The following is a 14,036-nucleotide window of genomic DNA, read 5'->3' as shown; positions in this document are numbered from 1 at the left end:
TGATATTGCTAAGCAATGAATTTATAAATTAATAAAAACTTCCCTTTGTAGTGTTCTTCTGACAGCTTTCCCACTATGATTTTTTTGTTTGTTTTTTTTATTTCTCCTAGCGATTTCCCGTTATAAAAAAGTATTTACGACAACATTCATCATTACATCATTTAAAAACAATTTCCATTCTGTCCCAATGTTTAACACATCTCATTTAGACCGACTGATCTGATTGAGCTATTCTTTTTTTTTTTTTAAACACAGTATTTACACGTTAAATTCTTTCCACGTCATCATTCAGCTATAAAAGCAGGGATACCAGAGCGACTGTTGCATAGATTGCACAGGAGATGAAAAGTTGGATCAAGAAAGGATACAGAAGACAGTGGACATCCCATGATGGAAAAATCAAACATGGTACAGTACGAGCAGACCATAAAACAAATACACTTCAGGTACATTTTCCATCTGCTAGAAACGAACAATCTAAATAGAAGTGAAGCTAAAATTCAACCAGACAGGAAAAGCTTGCATGTTTGCAGAGAAGCCAAAATGTTCTAAATTTAGACTAAACTCCAGAAACTGTGATGAACAGATCATCTGTAGTGTATAAATGTGTAACAATCTGCAACATGGCACGTAATGTGCTGATCGCTAACTTTGAGTTCACTAATCATCATCATCTTTGTCAGTTAATCAAAAGGAAAAAAAAAATCTGATAAAATAAACAAAAAAAAACAGATAAAGCTTCTTATTTAAATCTTTGAAGTCTAAATGTGGGGAAAGAAGTCCACAAAAACCTAAGAACCTTCAGCTAAATGAGGGAAAGGCTCAGCTGGAGTGGTCAGAGTTCTGCACTCTCTGCAGTGAGTATTTGACCCCTAAAATAAGATAATCAGCTAAACAGCACATCAAATAAGATGGAGATGAATTGTTCCTATTTTAAGTGCGAAGATCTTATGCCATTGGTAGATCATCTTATTTACCTGCTCAAATCAAGGGCAAATAAACTAATTTCAAGAAATATTTCACTTATTTTTAGTTCCCTTTTTGCGGCGCTCCACTACCAATGCGAGTTCACAATATTGGGCTTTTCTATTTTTACACACTGATAGCTGGGAGTCCTTAGAATGAGAGGCAATGATTGGAAATCTGAATAATGAATCACAGGAACAATGAAGCTTTGATTAAATTTGCCATTTCTTATTTCTACTTTGTTCTGCTTGAGTTTTTCATAGGCTAGTTAAAATAAAAAAAAAAAAAAAAACAGATCCAGATTAGGAAGACATCAAAGTCCCTGATGGGATTTATCCTTTTATCAAAGGTCTCCTTTATAAACCAACATCTTTATTTTATAACTAGTTTAAACAAAAAATAAAGTAAAAAGAGGGATTTGACTCTGGGAGTGTATACAAAACTCAAAAAGGTAACTTAAAGAAAATCATACATGATTGGCGGTCTGGTTTATTTTATACCTGAAAACTTAAAATTGGCACTTTCTTTAAAAAAAAAAAAAAAAAAAAAAAAAAAAAAAAGAGGTTAACGTAAAAGTTGAATTATTCCTGCATGGAAAATCTTGATTACAGTGTATGGATTCAACCGTCTGAGGGTAGACGTGGGGGGGCTGTGGGTTTCAGGCGATTGTCTTTGGTGTCCATGAATGCATCAAAGAGAAACAGATCGTCGATGGTAAATAGGCGCTCGGTCGACATCGAGCCTGATCCAGTGACACTACGGCGAGTCCACTGAGAATCTTTACAATCATATTTACAATCGGGTCAATGTGGTAAAAAAAAAGTCAGTTAAAAAAAAAAAAACACAATCTTGAGTGCAAATGGAGGAACCTGATGAGGGCCGACGGCGCTGGCCGCAGAGCAGAACCAATGAAGCGATGGGCGGACGGGTGGCAGTGGGTAAACTTTCTACGTGAAGAGAAACATTCAGAGTAAAAACCTGCCTGTGTTCTCTCCGCCCACTTCCGCGGGTAAAGGGATGGACCTCCATCACAGAAGCTCGTTGTTACTGCACAAACACGGATTAACTTACATTTCTCTAAACCAGGCCGAGTGGCATGCAGAAACTTTTTTAGTATCAGTTCGATAAAAAACTAAGAGCTGGTGTGAAATGGACCTAGAAAGTCAGTAGAAAAGTGGCGTAACGATGTATCAAATTTACAAACATAATAAAAGACGTGGCTTTATCGAGCTGAAAAAGCCTCCGTTTTAGGGTAAAGATGAAAGATGAATTCAGAGAAAAAGACTTTACAGAACATTAGGCAGTTTCTCTGCTGCTAGGAGTTTAGAGAAAGAGAACGCTAGTATGTGCAAAGAAACATGTTCCACGGTAAAAAGTTGAGACAAATGATCGTGTCACTCTGTTCTCTAAAGGCAATTTAAAATAAATCGATAATTTAAAATAGAGATGCACCGGGAATATTTGGCCATTTTCAGAATCAGTGGGGCGTTGAACACTAACGTAGAGAAGCAGAGAGTTTTAAGAAGCTACGATGCTAAATCAAAACACAGACATGCCTGTGGTGTTCATTCAGGCTGCAGGAGAGCACAAGATGTAACCAAAAAAAAACAGGAAGGCTTAACGGATTATGCTAAGTTGCTCCGTTATTATTCACTTGAGCCTTCAGCTTCAGAATGAAACATTTTGGATTTGAAAATATTTTCAGCATTTCAGAAATCTCAGTTTCTAAGGCTCTACATCCACAAACGTATAAACACAGTGACGGCAGTTTTAGCCATGCTAAACATGCTAGCTGCTAAAATAGGACGCGGAAAACATTTAAAATGTCAGGTTTTCTTTTGGAGGCGATTAGAAAATATTAGTAAAATGCTGCTGTACAGCATCTGCTCTGTTACGCCATGTGACGCCGCCTCGGCAACTATCTTTTTCTATAATTAACACCTATTCGATAGGAACAAAATTGATGGATAGGCTTCACAAAAACCAGAGGTCAAAAATTAGCCAAAAAGTTCAGATAGGTGCATCTCTATTTAAAAAAACAAAAAAACAATGTATCATTTTCTTAATAAAAGTGCAAAAAACACCAGATATTTAATAAAAAACAACCGAGAAATTAACAGATTTTGGGTAAATGTAGGGAAAACTTGGCAAAAGCTTTTAACACTGAAAACCTGCAACTTAATTCAACCTTGGATGTCTCATGAAAAAAAATAGATGCTGATCACTCGTGGCTACAGCAATTCAACATCCTTACATGCACATTTATATCTGGTACCTAACAACAAACCAAAGAAACAGTAGCTATGACACGAATTAAACCAATGTTAGTGTTGAAATTAAACATATATAGCAGCATGTTAATTTTCAAGACAAAACCTTCAATCAGTCCAGCCTTTTTAACAAGAAACACAAAGAAAAAAAAAAGTTAAAAATGAATAGAGATGGCTTCTTCAAACCTTAATTTGCAGCTCGCTTATAAAAAAAAAAAAAAAAAAATAAAAAAAAACACTGAGAACGTTGAATGCCTCAAGAGATTTTTTTAACCAATTCCAAGTGGATTGAAAATATGCCCAGCTTCCTTAGAAAATAAACAATGCTAACTGGCAGATCTCTTAAAAATTAAGGAAAAAAATTGACTTCACACAGTGCCGTCTTTTTTTCCGTCCCAGCTTCTTTTATGGCTACGGCCTGATGACTCACTAATAGCCCCAAGAACTGGCGTCCCCCTTTGGAAAGGAGGCCTTCATTAAAATAAACTTACACAATGGCACATGCCTACGCCCACATGCTGCTGATATGTCAAGTAAATGGTGCAAATTAGAAGAAAAAAAAAAACAAAAAAAAAAACATTACAAAAATTTTAAAATGGCATTAATTATCTAATACTTTCCAGTACATTTTGTAATTCCGTTACAGAAAAGAAATCTCTTCCAATCTTTGTTTTTCCAGTTTATAATTTTGCTTTTCAAAACCACGGACTGACTTTTTTCCACAAAGACGGACCTGGCCTTTTGTTGGCCCGGTCCTAAATAAAAAGATAAAAACAAAAAGGATGAAAGCTAAGACGAGCTTGACGCACGGATGTCGACTCTCATTTACCTTCAATGCTTCCCCGGGCCAAGAAATATTTGGTGTCGTCTTGTTTGAGGAGGTGACCTTCGTGTCGGTGCTACCTGAGAGCACCCTTACAAACCAAAACACGAGGAGTATGAACTAGCACCAATGTGTGCACCTACTCTTTTTAATCTGTGGTCTACTGACACCACGGCATGGTATGTGTATTTACAAGCTCCCAAGTGTTTACTGAGACTTCCTGTGTACAGAATGTAAATACATGATATGCACAAGGTCTTCAGGTAAAGGACTGGAATAGCTGATTCAGTATCTTCTAATCATTTTGGTAGAAAAATGCCACTGCTTCCCTCCTGTTTTCCTGCCTACGCCGTTGACAGATGATTATTTCAGCGACTGAAAGTCTGATGAGGGGGGAGAAACACATTTTACAGCTTCAAAAAAAAAAAAGAAAGAAAAAAAAGTGGAAGCCAGAGCCAGGTTTCAAGGGTTTGCGTTTAGCCATCTATTCCTCCGCCTTCTGGCTCCGAGGGAAAGGTAAAGTGACGGCGTGCTCTTGAGCCATGGCTGCCAGCTCTTTGAGGAACTCGCAGAAAATCACCGCGCAGTAGACGGCGTTTTTCACCCGCAGCGCCTCGGCCTGCTTCTCCAGCCCGGACGAGCCGCCGCCACCCCGGAACAGAGCGCTGTGCAGTGATTGGCCGCCGTCCCGGACGTGGGCCAGCGCCAGCTGAGCCGCGTGCCGCGCCCGGGTGGGACTGTTGGTGTGTCGGAGGATCAGGTCTCCAAGAGACGGCTTTCGGCTTTTTACTGGAATGTAAAAACGTGAGAGAGGAACCGTCATGAACCAAATTTTAAAGCGTTCATAAACCTTTAGCAATTACTTTTACCTGAAACTTTCTCTCTAGGTTCCTCGTATCACAAAACAAGACTGAAAACCTTTTTCTATTTTAACAGTGGGGTAAAAACTCATTTCACTGCTATTTTTAGCATTTGAACATTATATTCATTTTAAAAAAAGAAATCTATTTAAGTAAGCTTTCATTTCATGCTGTCTTAGCCTGTAACACGTTGAGGTTTGTCTTGTTTTTGAATAAATGAAAAACCTATTTAACACCTTGTCCTTAACCACAGACAATGTTCACAGTTTGTTTTGTTGCCGTTTTACAAGTCGCCGATTCATACGTGGCATTTAGCAAATAATTACTTTAAAGGTGCGTTCACATTGAGCAGTATTGCAATTTTGGCAATTAAAGCGAAGCCAGAATGAAACAAAGCCTGTGAGGGATATGAAGAGAGTTGCTGGAGTTGAAAAATCTGAACTTTTGTTTCTTGTCGCGCCGCAACAACCAATCAGGAACTGGATGTGGCTGTGACGTGTGACTGTGGCGCAGATGCTGCAATTTTCATTCAACACAGAAGGAAAGCTGATAACGGCGGTCTGCGGTCAGCCTGAGCTCTGTGGCTCAACCAATTATTACTACTGAGACAAGTCCAGAAAGGAGCAATTTGCAATCATCTATATTGGGGATGGGCCAAAACAATAGGATTAAGGTTGTGTTCATTTTATTATTAAATGATTGAAATCAAAGTCCTGATACCTGTTTTTGGTGTACCATCTCTGGTTTTATATCTGCCACATCCCTAGCGAGCCATGCGGCATCAATTTTTCAGTTAATTTTATTTTTGATTTTTGACAAGTCGTATCAAAACAGAGAATGAACTTGCTAGCATTAGCCAAACACTCCAACCTGCTCTGCAGCAGGAGCAAATATGCGATTATAGAGGGTAGCTGAATACGTCCAATCAGACGTGTCTTTAGAAACAGGAGGAAAATATCTGTCACTATTGAGGAAAAACCGAAACTGCAGCGTCCTGACTGTCACTGGTGAGTTACATGAGGAAAGTTCAGATAAATACCATGACAAACTGATGAAATGTTTGCTTTACTGCAACTTAGAGTTACTCAGATTTCAAGCATATAAATCCCACTGATTTTATTAAATGTAATTTAGTTTCAGACTTGCTCTTGGCTTTGGCAAATCTATATTCTTAAATGATTTGCACCGATATCGGGGACTAAAACGACAGAGCATGATGTTAACCTTGACATGCGTGTTTGAAATAAATTATTAATAACAAAAAAGGTTTTAGACCAAATCTGCTTTTTTCAGATGCATTACATTAATCTAAACAGCGATGACTGGTTCAGCCCCTGAAAGTGAACAAATCTGTTGAAAAGAGATGGATAATAAAAGAGATGGATAATAAAATTGATTAGGTCAAACTCACTCAGCGAATCAGAGCGCCGCAGCGGGGGAACTGCTGCAGACATGTCCGTCCAGTCCACTTTCCCTCGAGCCACCAGGTACTGCTGGGCTTTCCTCAGCATGGCGGGGAAGTCTTCGTGAGAAGCTGCAAACGCCTCAATGCGGTTCTTCACAGAACCTAAAACCTGAGGCCAGGAACAGAACAAAGGGTTTGTTTTGAAATGGATCCTTTAAAGTCAGTTTGGCAGATTACGTTTGTTTGGTCAGTGACTTTCCACCTGAAGTCTGCCAATAGCTAATGTTTACAGATGTCAGCTAAGATTGGAGTTTGAGTCCAATTAAAGTTGCAACGAGGAGAACCACTTTGAATACTTTAGTAAACTGAATGTTTTTAAAAATCTGGCTTCAAAGAGAACAAGGTAGGAGTTGGAAAACAAGGTCTCTTGAGAACAAACAGAACCGGTCCTTCAATCAGCCAGGACTAAGCAGACCCAGGGCCCAATTCAGGCCATAGTGGGCCCTCAAGGCGTTTCAGGTGTTGTCGGAATCGGTGTACCTGGATCAGTGACTTGACGCTGGGCTGGAAGACCATGTTGGTGTTGAGCAGGAAGGAGCGGAGGAGGGGTTGAGGATAACAGGCCAGCTGGGCTACGATGCCAGTGAGCAGGATGTTGACGTACAAAGAGTTTTGGAGCATGTTTTCAAGCTTGGCAAACAGAACCACCATAAACGGGCCTGCAGAGAGAAGAACGGGAACACTGCCGATTGGAAAGATGGAACGCAGGGAAGCAACTTGAAAAACAAACAATTTTATTTTTTCTTTCACATTAGTTTTCCAGTTTTTGTTTCTCAATATAAAATACAAACTAGAGGTTCCTTCATTCAGGTGAACATCTTAAGACCTAACAGGCTGTTATAATGTGTCCCTGCCGGATGTCCAAGTCCTTAAGGAGAGGATTATGTGTAATCTGTTGGCTTCTGTAGCTAGGCAACCCTATAAGAAACTGGCAGACATGAGCCTATCTCGATGTATATTCAGTTTTCTATTAGTAGCCTGTTCTGCCTCTGAAGGATGTGGGGATGCTTTTCATCGGCAGAGACAGAGAAGCCGGTCAGCATTGATGTGAAGATGGGGAGAGGCTGTAGAAGAGTTGAGACTGAGGCTGAAGTTCACCTTCCAGCAGGACAACACAAACCAACACAAGCAGAGCTACACTAGAACCGTTTAGATCAGAGTCCATTCATATATCACAGCAGCCCAGTCAAAGTCACAACATACGTCCAATCGGTACATTGGCCTCACGGATATACTGAAACAGATGTTCACAGATTTGCAGCTTGAGCTACTCTGTCAAAAATAATAAAATAAATAAAAGTCTGTTCCTCTTAGGGTGCGTTTCTAAAGGGTTCCAGTTCAAACCCTTCAGACACACACACCCTAAAGGCCTTACAGCTGTGACTGCAGCAAAAGGCGGTTTAACAAAAAACTGAGGAGGCTGAATACAAATATATGCCACAAATTCAGATTTGTGTTTGTACAATTTTTACAAAGCTGTTGTTAGATATTACATGAAGCGACAGGTTGTTAGCGCTGTTGAAAGCAGTTATTGGGAAAATACCAGATGACTCCTACAGACACTCAGATAAGACACAGATAGATATGGACAAAGGGATTGATAAAGAGAGTGACTAGTCATCTCGGGGAAGCATGGTCCCTTAGACAGTCTTAGACACAATAATCTAGCAGATAAAACCCAAATGGTGAACAGTTTCTACTGACGACAATGGGGAGGAGCCTGGAGCAACTGCTTGGCTTTATAGAAGCTAATTCGCTCTTTCTCATCCCTTTTTCCACATGTCAATACCCGTCAAGAGCCTTAGTGCTGATCTGTCACCATTTCGCTGTCTTGTTTAGAATAAAAGTGTTAAAATAGAGTTTCTGTTATGAATCATTCCTTCAAAAGAAGTTGTTCTATGTGTGATTGCTGCTCCGGGGTAAAGAATGGAAAAGGGTGCAGAGGCCTCTAATCGCCGACAGGGGGCAGTAGCTTTTAGAGACGAGAGAAGGAGGAGACGGTTTGAGGTCTAACCTGCAGTGCTTCAGGTATTCTGGTCTGTTTTAGCTGAAGAAAGAGCCAAGCAAAGAAATAAGCTCCCAATTTAACGGTCTATGTTCTGCCCCCCACCTACGGTCATGAGATATGGATCCTGAACGAAATAAGATCCCAGATAGAAGCGGGTGAAATGAGCTTCCTCTGCTGAATGACCCCACTGACACTCTGAGACAGCTGCTGCTCCTCCCATACACTCTGACCAGCTTTCCTGTCCCTTCCCTCCATGTCCTGCTCAAGAGAGGCATACATGATGCCATCGTCACTATGTCTCTTCCATAAGACCAGATTTGATGAGCGCACAACTAGAAGCTGTCCTGCAGACAACTCTGCAGCTTTTCCTGAGCCTCCCTGACTGATGCTCTCCTTGGCCTGCCAGTCCATACCAAGTCTTGGTAGGTTTGAAGCTGTACTATTTTTTAAATAATTTCCAGAGGAGGGAATGAACTGTGCTCTGAGAGCTGTTTGAAGCTTGGAAAAGTGTTTCAAGGTTTCCCCCTGCGTATTATAAGCCACCAGGCTTAACTGGCCCCTCCGCCAGGCTAAGCGTCATCTGTTTATTTTAAATGCGTCGGTGTTTGAGAGCGACATAAAACTGTGAGTAAAGTTCCCGTCCAGGAGAAAACCCCCCGGCCGAAATAGCGAACACACCAGCTGTTATTAGCGTAGGGTTAGCCCATTATCTGGGAGAAACCCTGTGTTTTATGCACTGCAAAAACGGATCTAAAAATAAGTAAAATGTTCTTAAAATTAGTGTATTTATCCTTGATTTGAGCAGGTAAATAAGATTATCTGCCAATGGAATGAGTATTTTGATCCCTAAAATAAGATAATTAGACATACGGCACTTGAAATAAGATGATGGAGATGAATTGTTCCTATTTTAAGTGCAAAATTCTTATTCCATTGGCAAATCATCTTATTTACCTGCTCAAATCAAGGACAAATACACAGATTTTAAGAACATTTTACTTATTTCTAGTTCCGTTTTTGCAGTGTGGACACCATTTACCATTAGTTGACTTCTGAAGACTCTGGTCTCAAGAGTAAAAAAAATAAAACCTTTGTAAAACATGGATCATTTTCTATCCACTTCATAATTTTGCACTACTATCAGTGTCATAAAATCTTATGTGATGCTTTTTGCAATGGGACAAACTTGTGTGAATACCTTTGCAAAGCACTGGAAAGGCCTCCTAAATACTACTTCTCTTTGTTTTTGCCATTTATTACTTTATAGTCATGGCTCTAACACAACATAATTAAACATACCAGATTCAGGAAGTGGACGCAGACGTAGGAAGATGAACAACAACAAATCAGATGCAATATTGCTAGAGGGGATAAAGCCTTTTCTGGTGATATGGACAACTAAGACAAGACTCAGGGTGGTATGAATCAAAAATACAACCACAGAGCATAGAAAAATGCCTCCGCCGACAGAATAACTCACCTGTGTATGGTTGCGAGGCAGGCTGGTTAAGCGATCTGGCAGGACTACAGACTCCCACCTCAGATCCCTCCCCCTTGACGTCACCGGCTAGTTTTGCATTGAGGGTTGCGGATAGCTGCTCCTCCTCCTGTTGCTCCGCGGACAGGGAGTCGGTAGCTGCGTCGGACTGCTGGCAGGCGGCTTGGCTCCGCTCCTTCACCCGGTCTTCAAGCTCCCTCAGCTCCTGGGTGAAGGCCTCGATGCTGATGCCCTGACCGTTGGCATCGGCGGGGAGCTGGGGGTCGTCCGGAGCCTGTTCCAGCAGCTCTTCGATGAGCCGCTCCACCGATTTCTGTGACTGGGTGGTTTCTGGAAGATCTGAGGATGTGCTGTGTGGGCCTGAGGTGTTGTTGGTCAGCTGTTTGGTGTCAGGGGTGGAGGCCTGGGCAGGAAACTGGAGAGATTTCACGTCGCCGCTGTTCCTGGTGCTGAAAATAGACTGGGGGGCGGGGTAGGGGACGGGAGATCCGTTTTGATTGGCGTTCTCGTCTAAGAGCTGCTGCTCCCCCAAGTCTCTTTTGACTTTCTTCACTTCTAGCCCTCGATCCCGGCTGTCTGAACAGCCGTCCCCCTGCCTGATTGTTCCATTGTACAGCGGCTGGTAGCTCACAGTGATGTTGGACGTGGAAATGTGCTGACTTGGGGAAGAGGCGGAGTGTGAAGCTGACAAAGAGGAGGCCGCAGATGAGGACGGGACAAGAGGGGGCACGGATTTAGGAAGGAGCTCCTCCGTCTGGAGGGTGCGCTTCTTGGAGCGTGGCGTGAGGCTGATGCAGCTGTTCTTGCCTATCGTGACGTCCCACTCGCCGCTGTCCCGGTCCGAACTGCTCCATTCGGACCGCGCTGCCGCCACGATGGCAGCCCTCTGCTGGGCGGGAGGAGTGCTACTGCTTCCGCCGTGCTGGAAAGAAAAGTGCTCAGGGAACATTGCCATGGAGGGGTTGGAGGTGGGAGGAGGCGGAGGCGGAGGGGCTGTGCTCGGGGAGGGGTTTTCCCCATCGTAAGGTGCGGACCAATCGCGGCAGGCCCAGGAGCAATGCTCGATACCCCGACGCGCATCCTTGAGGTACTCCAGGTAGCCCGCGTCCCACTCCAGACAGTCTGTGTGGGTGTGCTGCTGGTGCATGGGACTGTCGGGGGACAAAGGGTGGGAGGCGGAGGGACCCGAGTGCAACGGGTCCGTGGTGGTGGGGTTAGAGGAGCCCCCTCCTCCTGGTCCCCCACCGCTGCTCTGCTGCCGCATGAAGAACGATAAGCGGGAAGGGGTGCTAGGTCTGGCTGGAGCTGGAGCTTCAGTGCTCGGATTGCTCAGTACTGTGGAAAACACAGGAAACCCCCCCCAAAAAATAACATCAAATAAAAAATATTATTTAAAAAAATGCATTAAAATGAGGCAGAATCTGATACTAGAGTTTGGGTGTCCAGGCTAGTTTTTTGCAATATTGTTCACCGGATGTCATCAATGTGTAAACAAACTAAATACAACATTCTTAACCTATAAATGTTTCATTATTCAAGAAAAGTCAATCCATATGAGAGAGTTTGAAATCGTTTTCCTGCTGATGTGTGACCCTTTCCTGTCCCCCGGGTGTTTGGTGCTCACCTTTGCCCCAGAATGGATTGTCGTCGTCCCGGTCGGCGGAGCTCGCTGCATTCAGGCGACAGCACTCGGGGATCAGCGACAGGAACTTGTTCGCCGACTTCCCGTACATGTCTGTCTCCCTGATAGCCCGACGCTGACTCAGCATTACATGGGTACAGGGCAGAAGATACCTGCGAGCAAAACAGACACAGAGCTTGTAATGATTTTTTTTTTTTTTTTTGTAGTTCTTGATCCATACAATAAAAATATACAGCACATATACACGGCATATATGGTGCCTTCCCAAAGTCTTCACAGCCCTTTGCTTTTTACCCATTGTGTTACATTCCCCACAATAAGCTTTACGCTCCATAGAGCTGCGCTTTATGGAGGAGTGGCCAAAAAAAAGCCACTACTTGGTGTTAACAATAAGAAGGCACGTTTTCATTTTGCCAAAAGGCACATGGGCGACTTTAACCTTTGGCCACCAAGAAAAATGCTATATGTGGTGCAAACCCAACACATTCCATCACCCCAATAACACCATTCCCACAGTGAAAGATGGTGGAGGCAGCATCATGCTGTGGGGATGTCTTTTAGCAGAAGGGGCTGGGAAAACTGATCTGAGACCAGAAAAAGGGGGAAATACGAGGGTTTTCTTGAGCAAAACCTATGATTTGAAGTCAAACATGGACTGGATTTTCTACGCTGATAACAGATCCTTTAAAAACACTGTTTTTAATTTGTGAAACATTTATTTTTTCGTGTTTGTATAAAAGAGAATTCTTAGTTCTCTTAAAACTACTAAAAATCTCATCTTGTCTTAGAGAACCCAATATCACACATCCTCTCATCTAATGAGCTGAAGGCGTCAATGTTCCCCTTACATTAATGCTTAGGAAAACTCAGATATACCTGAGAACGAGCTGCAGCATGATGTCTTCACAATGCAGGGACAGGAGAGTCCTGAAGAGACTCAATGAGACCATGCAGAGCTACAAAAAATAAGGAAACCGATGAGCACAGAGTCATAAACGGAGATCATCTACATACACAGGTCCGTTTACTTTGGTCTTAAGGAACAACAGCAGAAAAATAAAACACAATCACGACTAAAAAGCTTCAAATAAAGTTAATCATTTCTGTTTATCTATTGTTGACCTCTCAAGACATCTAACCAACTTTAACTTCCAAATTATTAACTGTGAAGATAATAAAGTATGATAAAATTACATCCCTTTATTATCTTCCTAAACATCCCGTCAATCTTGATCTTTTTCTATTTTTACATAGATTACATGCTAGGAGCAGACATCTCAACCGAGACCTATATTTCTGAATTTAAACAAGACCCAGCACAAAAGTAGGTTGTTGCCGCAGACGTGGAGAGATTTAGTTTTCGTTTTTGTTCCTAGAAACCAGAAGCCTCGCTTTTCTACTTTCAGATTTTGCCCTCAGCCCACTCGCCACCCACACAACTGTGCTCATTTTAAAGCCTCCGGGCTCCTTCAGACGCATAAACGCATGCATACAGACCCTTGAATTGCTGCTGATGCGCGTGAGCAGCGTGTCCAGGATGGTGTCATTGTCATGGCGATGCAGCAGGATGAAGCGCAGGAAGGTTTTGAGGAGCGATGTTTCCGTTACGCTGCGCAAGAAAAGGTCCAGGTAGGCGGTGCTGGCTATCATCTCGTCCACCGACGACTACGAAACACACACACACACACACACACACACACACACACACACACACACACACAAATGTTGCTGCGAGAACAATGTGACAAATCTAACGACAGTTTCTTCAGTGTGAAATAATTGCTGACTCATCCTCTGATTCATCAACACCAAGCAAAACAAAGAAAATTCAATTCTAAACTTCCACGTCTTTTGCCAGTTCACCTCAAACACGAGAGCATCAGCGCGTAGCTGAAGAGAAGTAAAAAAACAAAAACAAAGGTGCTTTCATTTATTCCCGTTCAAATATTCTGCGCTCTGGCAAACGGACTTTAAAACAGGACCACGGGTTGGCCTTTCTGACCTTGTGCAGGGCGGGGCCCATGACGGGGACGAGGAAGCCGTTGTGGAGGTAATCCAGGAGCTGAGAGCGGACCATGGGATGTGCAACCTGCACCACGGCGTTGCAGAACTCCAAGGAGTTCATGAAAAGCACGAGAGACGACACGCCCATCCAGTCCTCCCGTCGCAGGGAATGCCAGTCATCTCCTCGGACTTCGATCTTCCTGGGCAGAGAGGAGTAGAGGGCGCTGAGCCCCGTCGCCAACACCTGGGGAAAAAGCAAAGATTTGGCAACAATTCAGTAAAACAGGGTACATAGAAAAGAAAATGGGGCTTCAAATTTGTATCATTCCTATAGAAATGAAATGACATTACTGATTAAAATACTACCATTTGAATTAAAGTTACGTAAAAATAAATGAGATATTAGAATTTTAACTGAAGAGAAGAAAAAAAGTTCAAAATGTCCTTCAGAGTTTGACCAATTATGTGTAAGAACACAAAATAAATCAACATAAGCCAAA

At 42.4% G+C, this 14,036-nt stretch overlaps 1 protein-coding gene across 2 annotated transcripts in view; it reads right to left on the bottom strand.

Moving 5' to 3' along the window:
* The window catches only part of fam160a2 (family with sequence similarity 160 member A2), a 29,483-nt gene continuing 15,447 nt past the window's right edge, over nucleotides 1–14,036 (bottom strand). The window contains exons 5-13 of one of the 2 annotated variants that reach the window (XM_036139008.1): nucleotides 13,535–13,780; nucleotides 13,396–13,422; nucleotides 13,030–13,197; nucleotides 12,409–12,488; nucleotides 11,515–11,684; nucleotides 9,873–11,225; nucleotides 6,865–7,043; nucleotides 6,331–6,493; nucleotides 1–4,848 (exon numbers count right to left, since the gene is read on the bottom strand). In XM_036139008.1, coding sequence (XP_035994901.1) covers nucleotides 4,544–4,848; nucleotides 6,331–6,493; nucleotides 6,865–7,043; nucleotides 9,873–11,225; nucleotides 11,515–11,684; nucleotides 12,409–12,488; nucleotides 13,030–13,197; nucleotides 13,396–13,422; nucleotides 13,535–13,780 — 2,691 coding nt within the window. In that variant the 3' untranslated portion in view covers nucleotides 1–4,543. The remainder of the gene's footprint in view (nucleotides 4,849–6,330; nucleotides 6,494–6,864; nucleotides 7,044–9,872; nucleotides 11,226–11,514; nucleotides 11,685–12,408; nucleotides 12,489–13,029; nucleotides 13,198–13,395; nucleotides 13,423–13,534; nucleotides 13,781–14,036) is intronic. The other variant, XM_036139009.1, reaches the window with a different exon arrangement.

This window comes from Fundulus heteroclitus, chromosome 7 (assembly GCF_011125445.2).
Source record: "Fundulus heteroclitus isolate FHET01 chromosome 7, MU-UCD_Fhet_4.1, whole genome shotgun sequence".
Classification (NCBI taxonomy): Eukaryota; Metazoa; Chordata; class Actinopteri; order Cyprinodontiformes; family Fundulidae; genus Fundulus; species Fundulus heteroclitus.
Note: the sequence above shows the minus strand (reverse complement) of the source record. Positions and strands in the feature narration are given on the sequence as shown.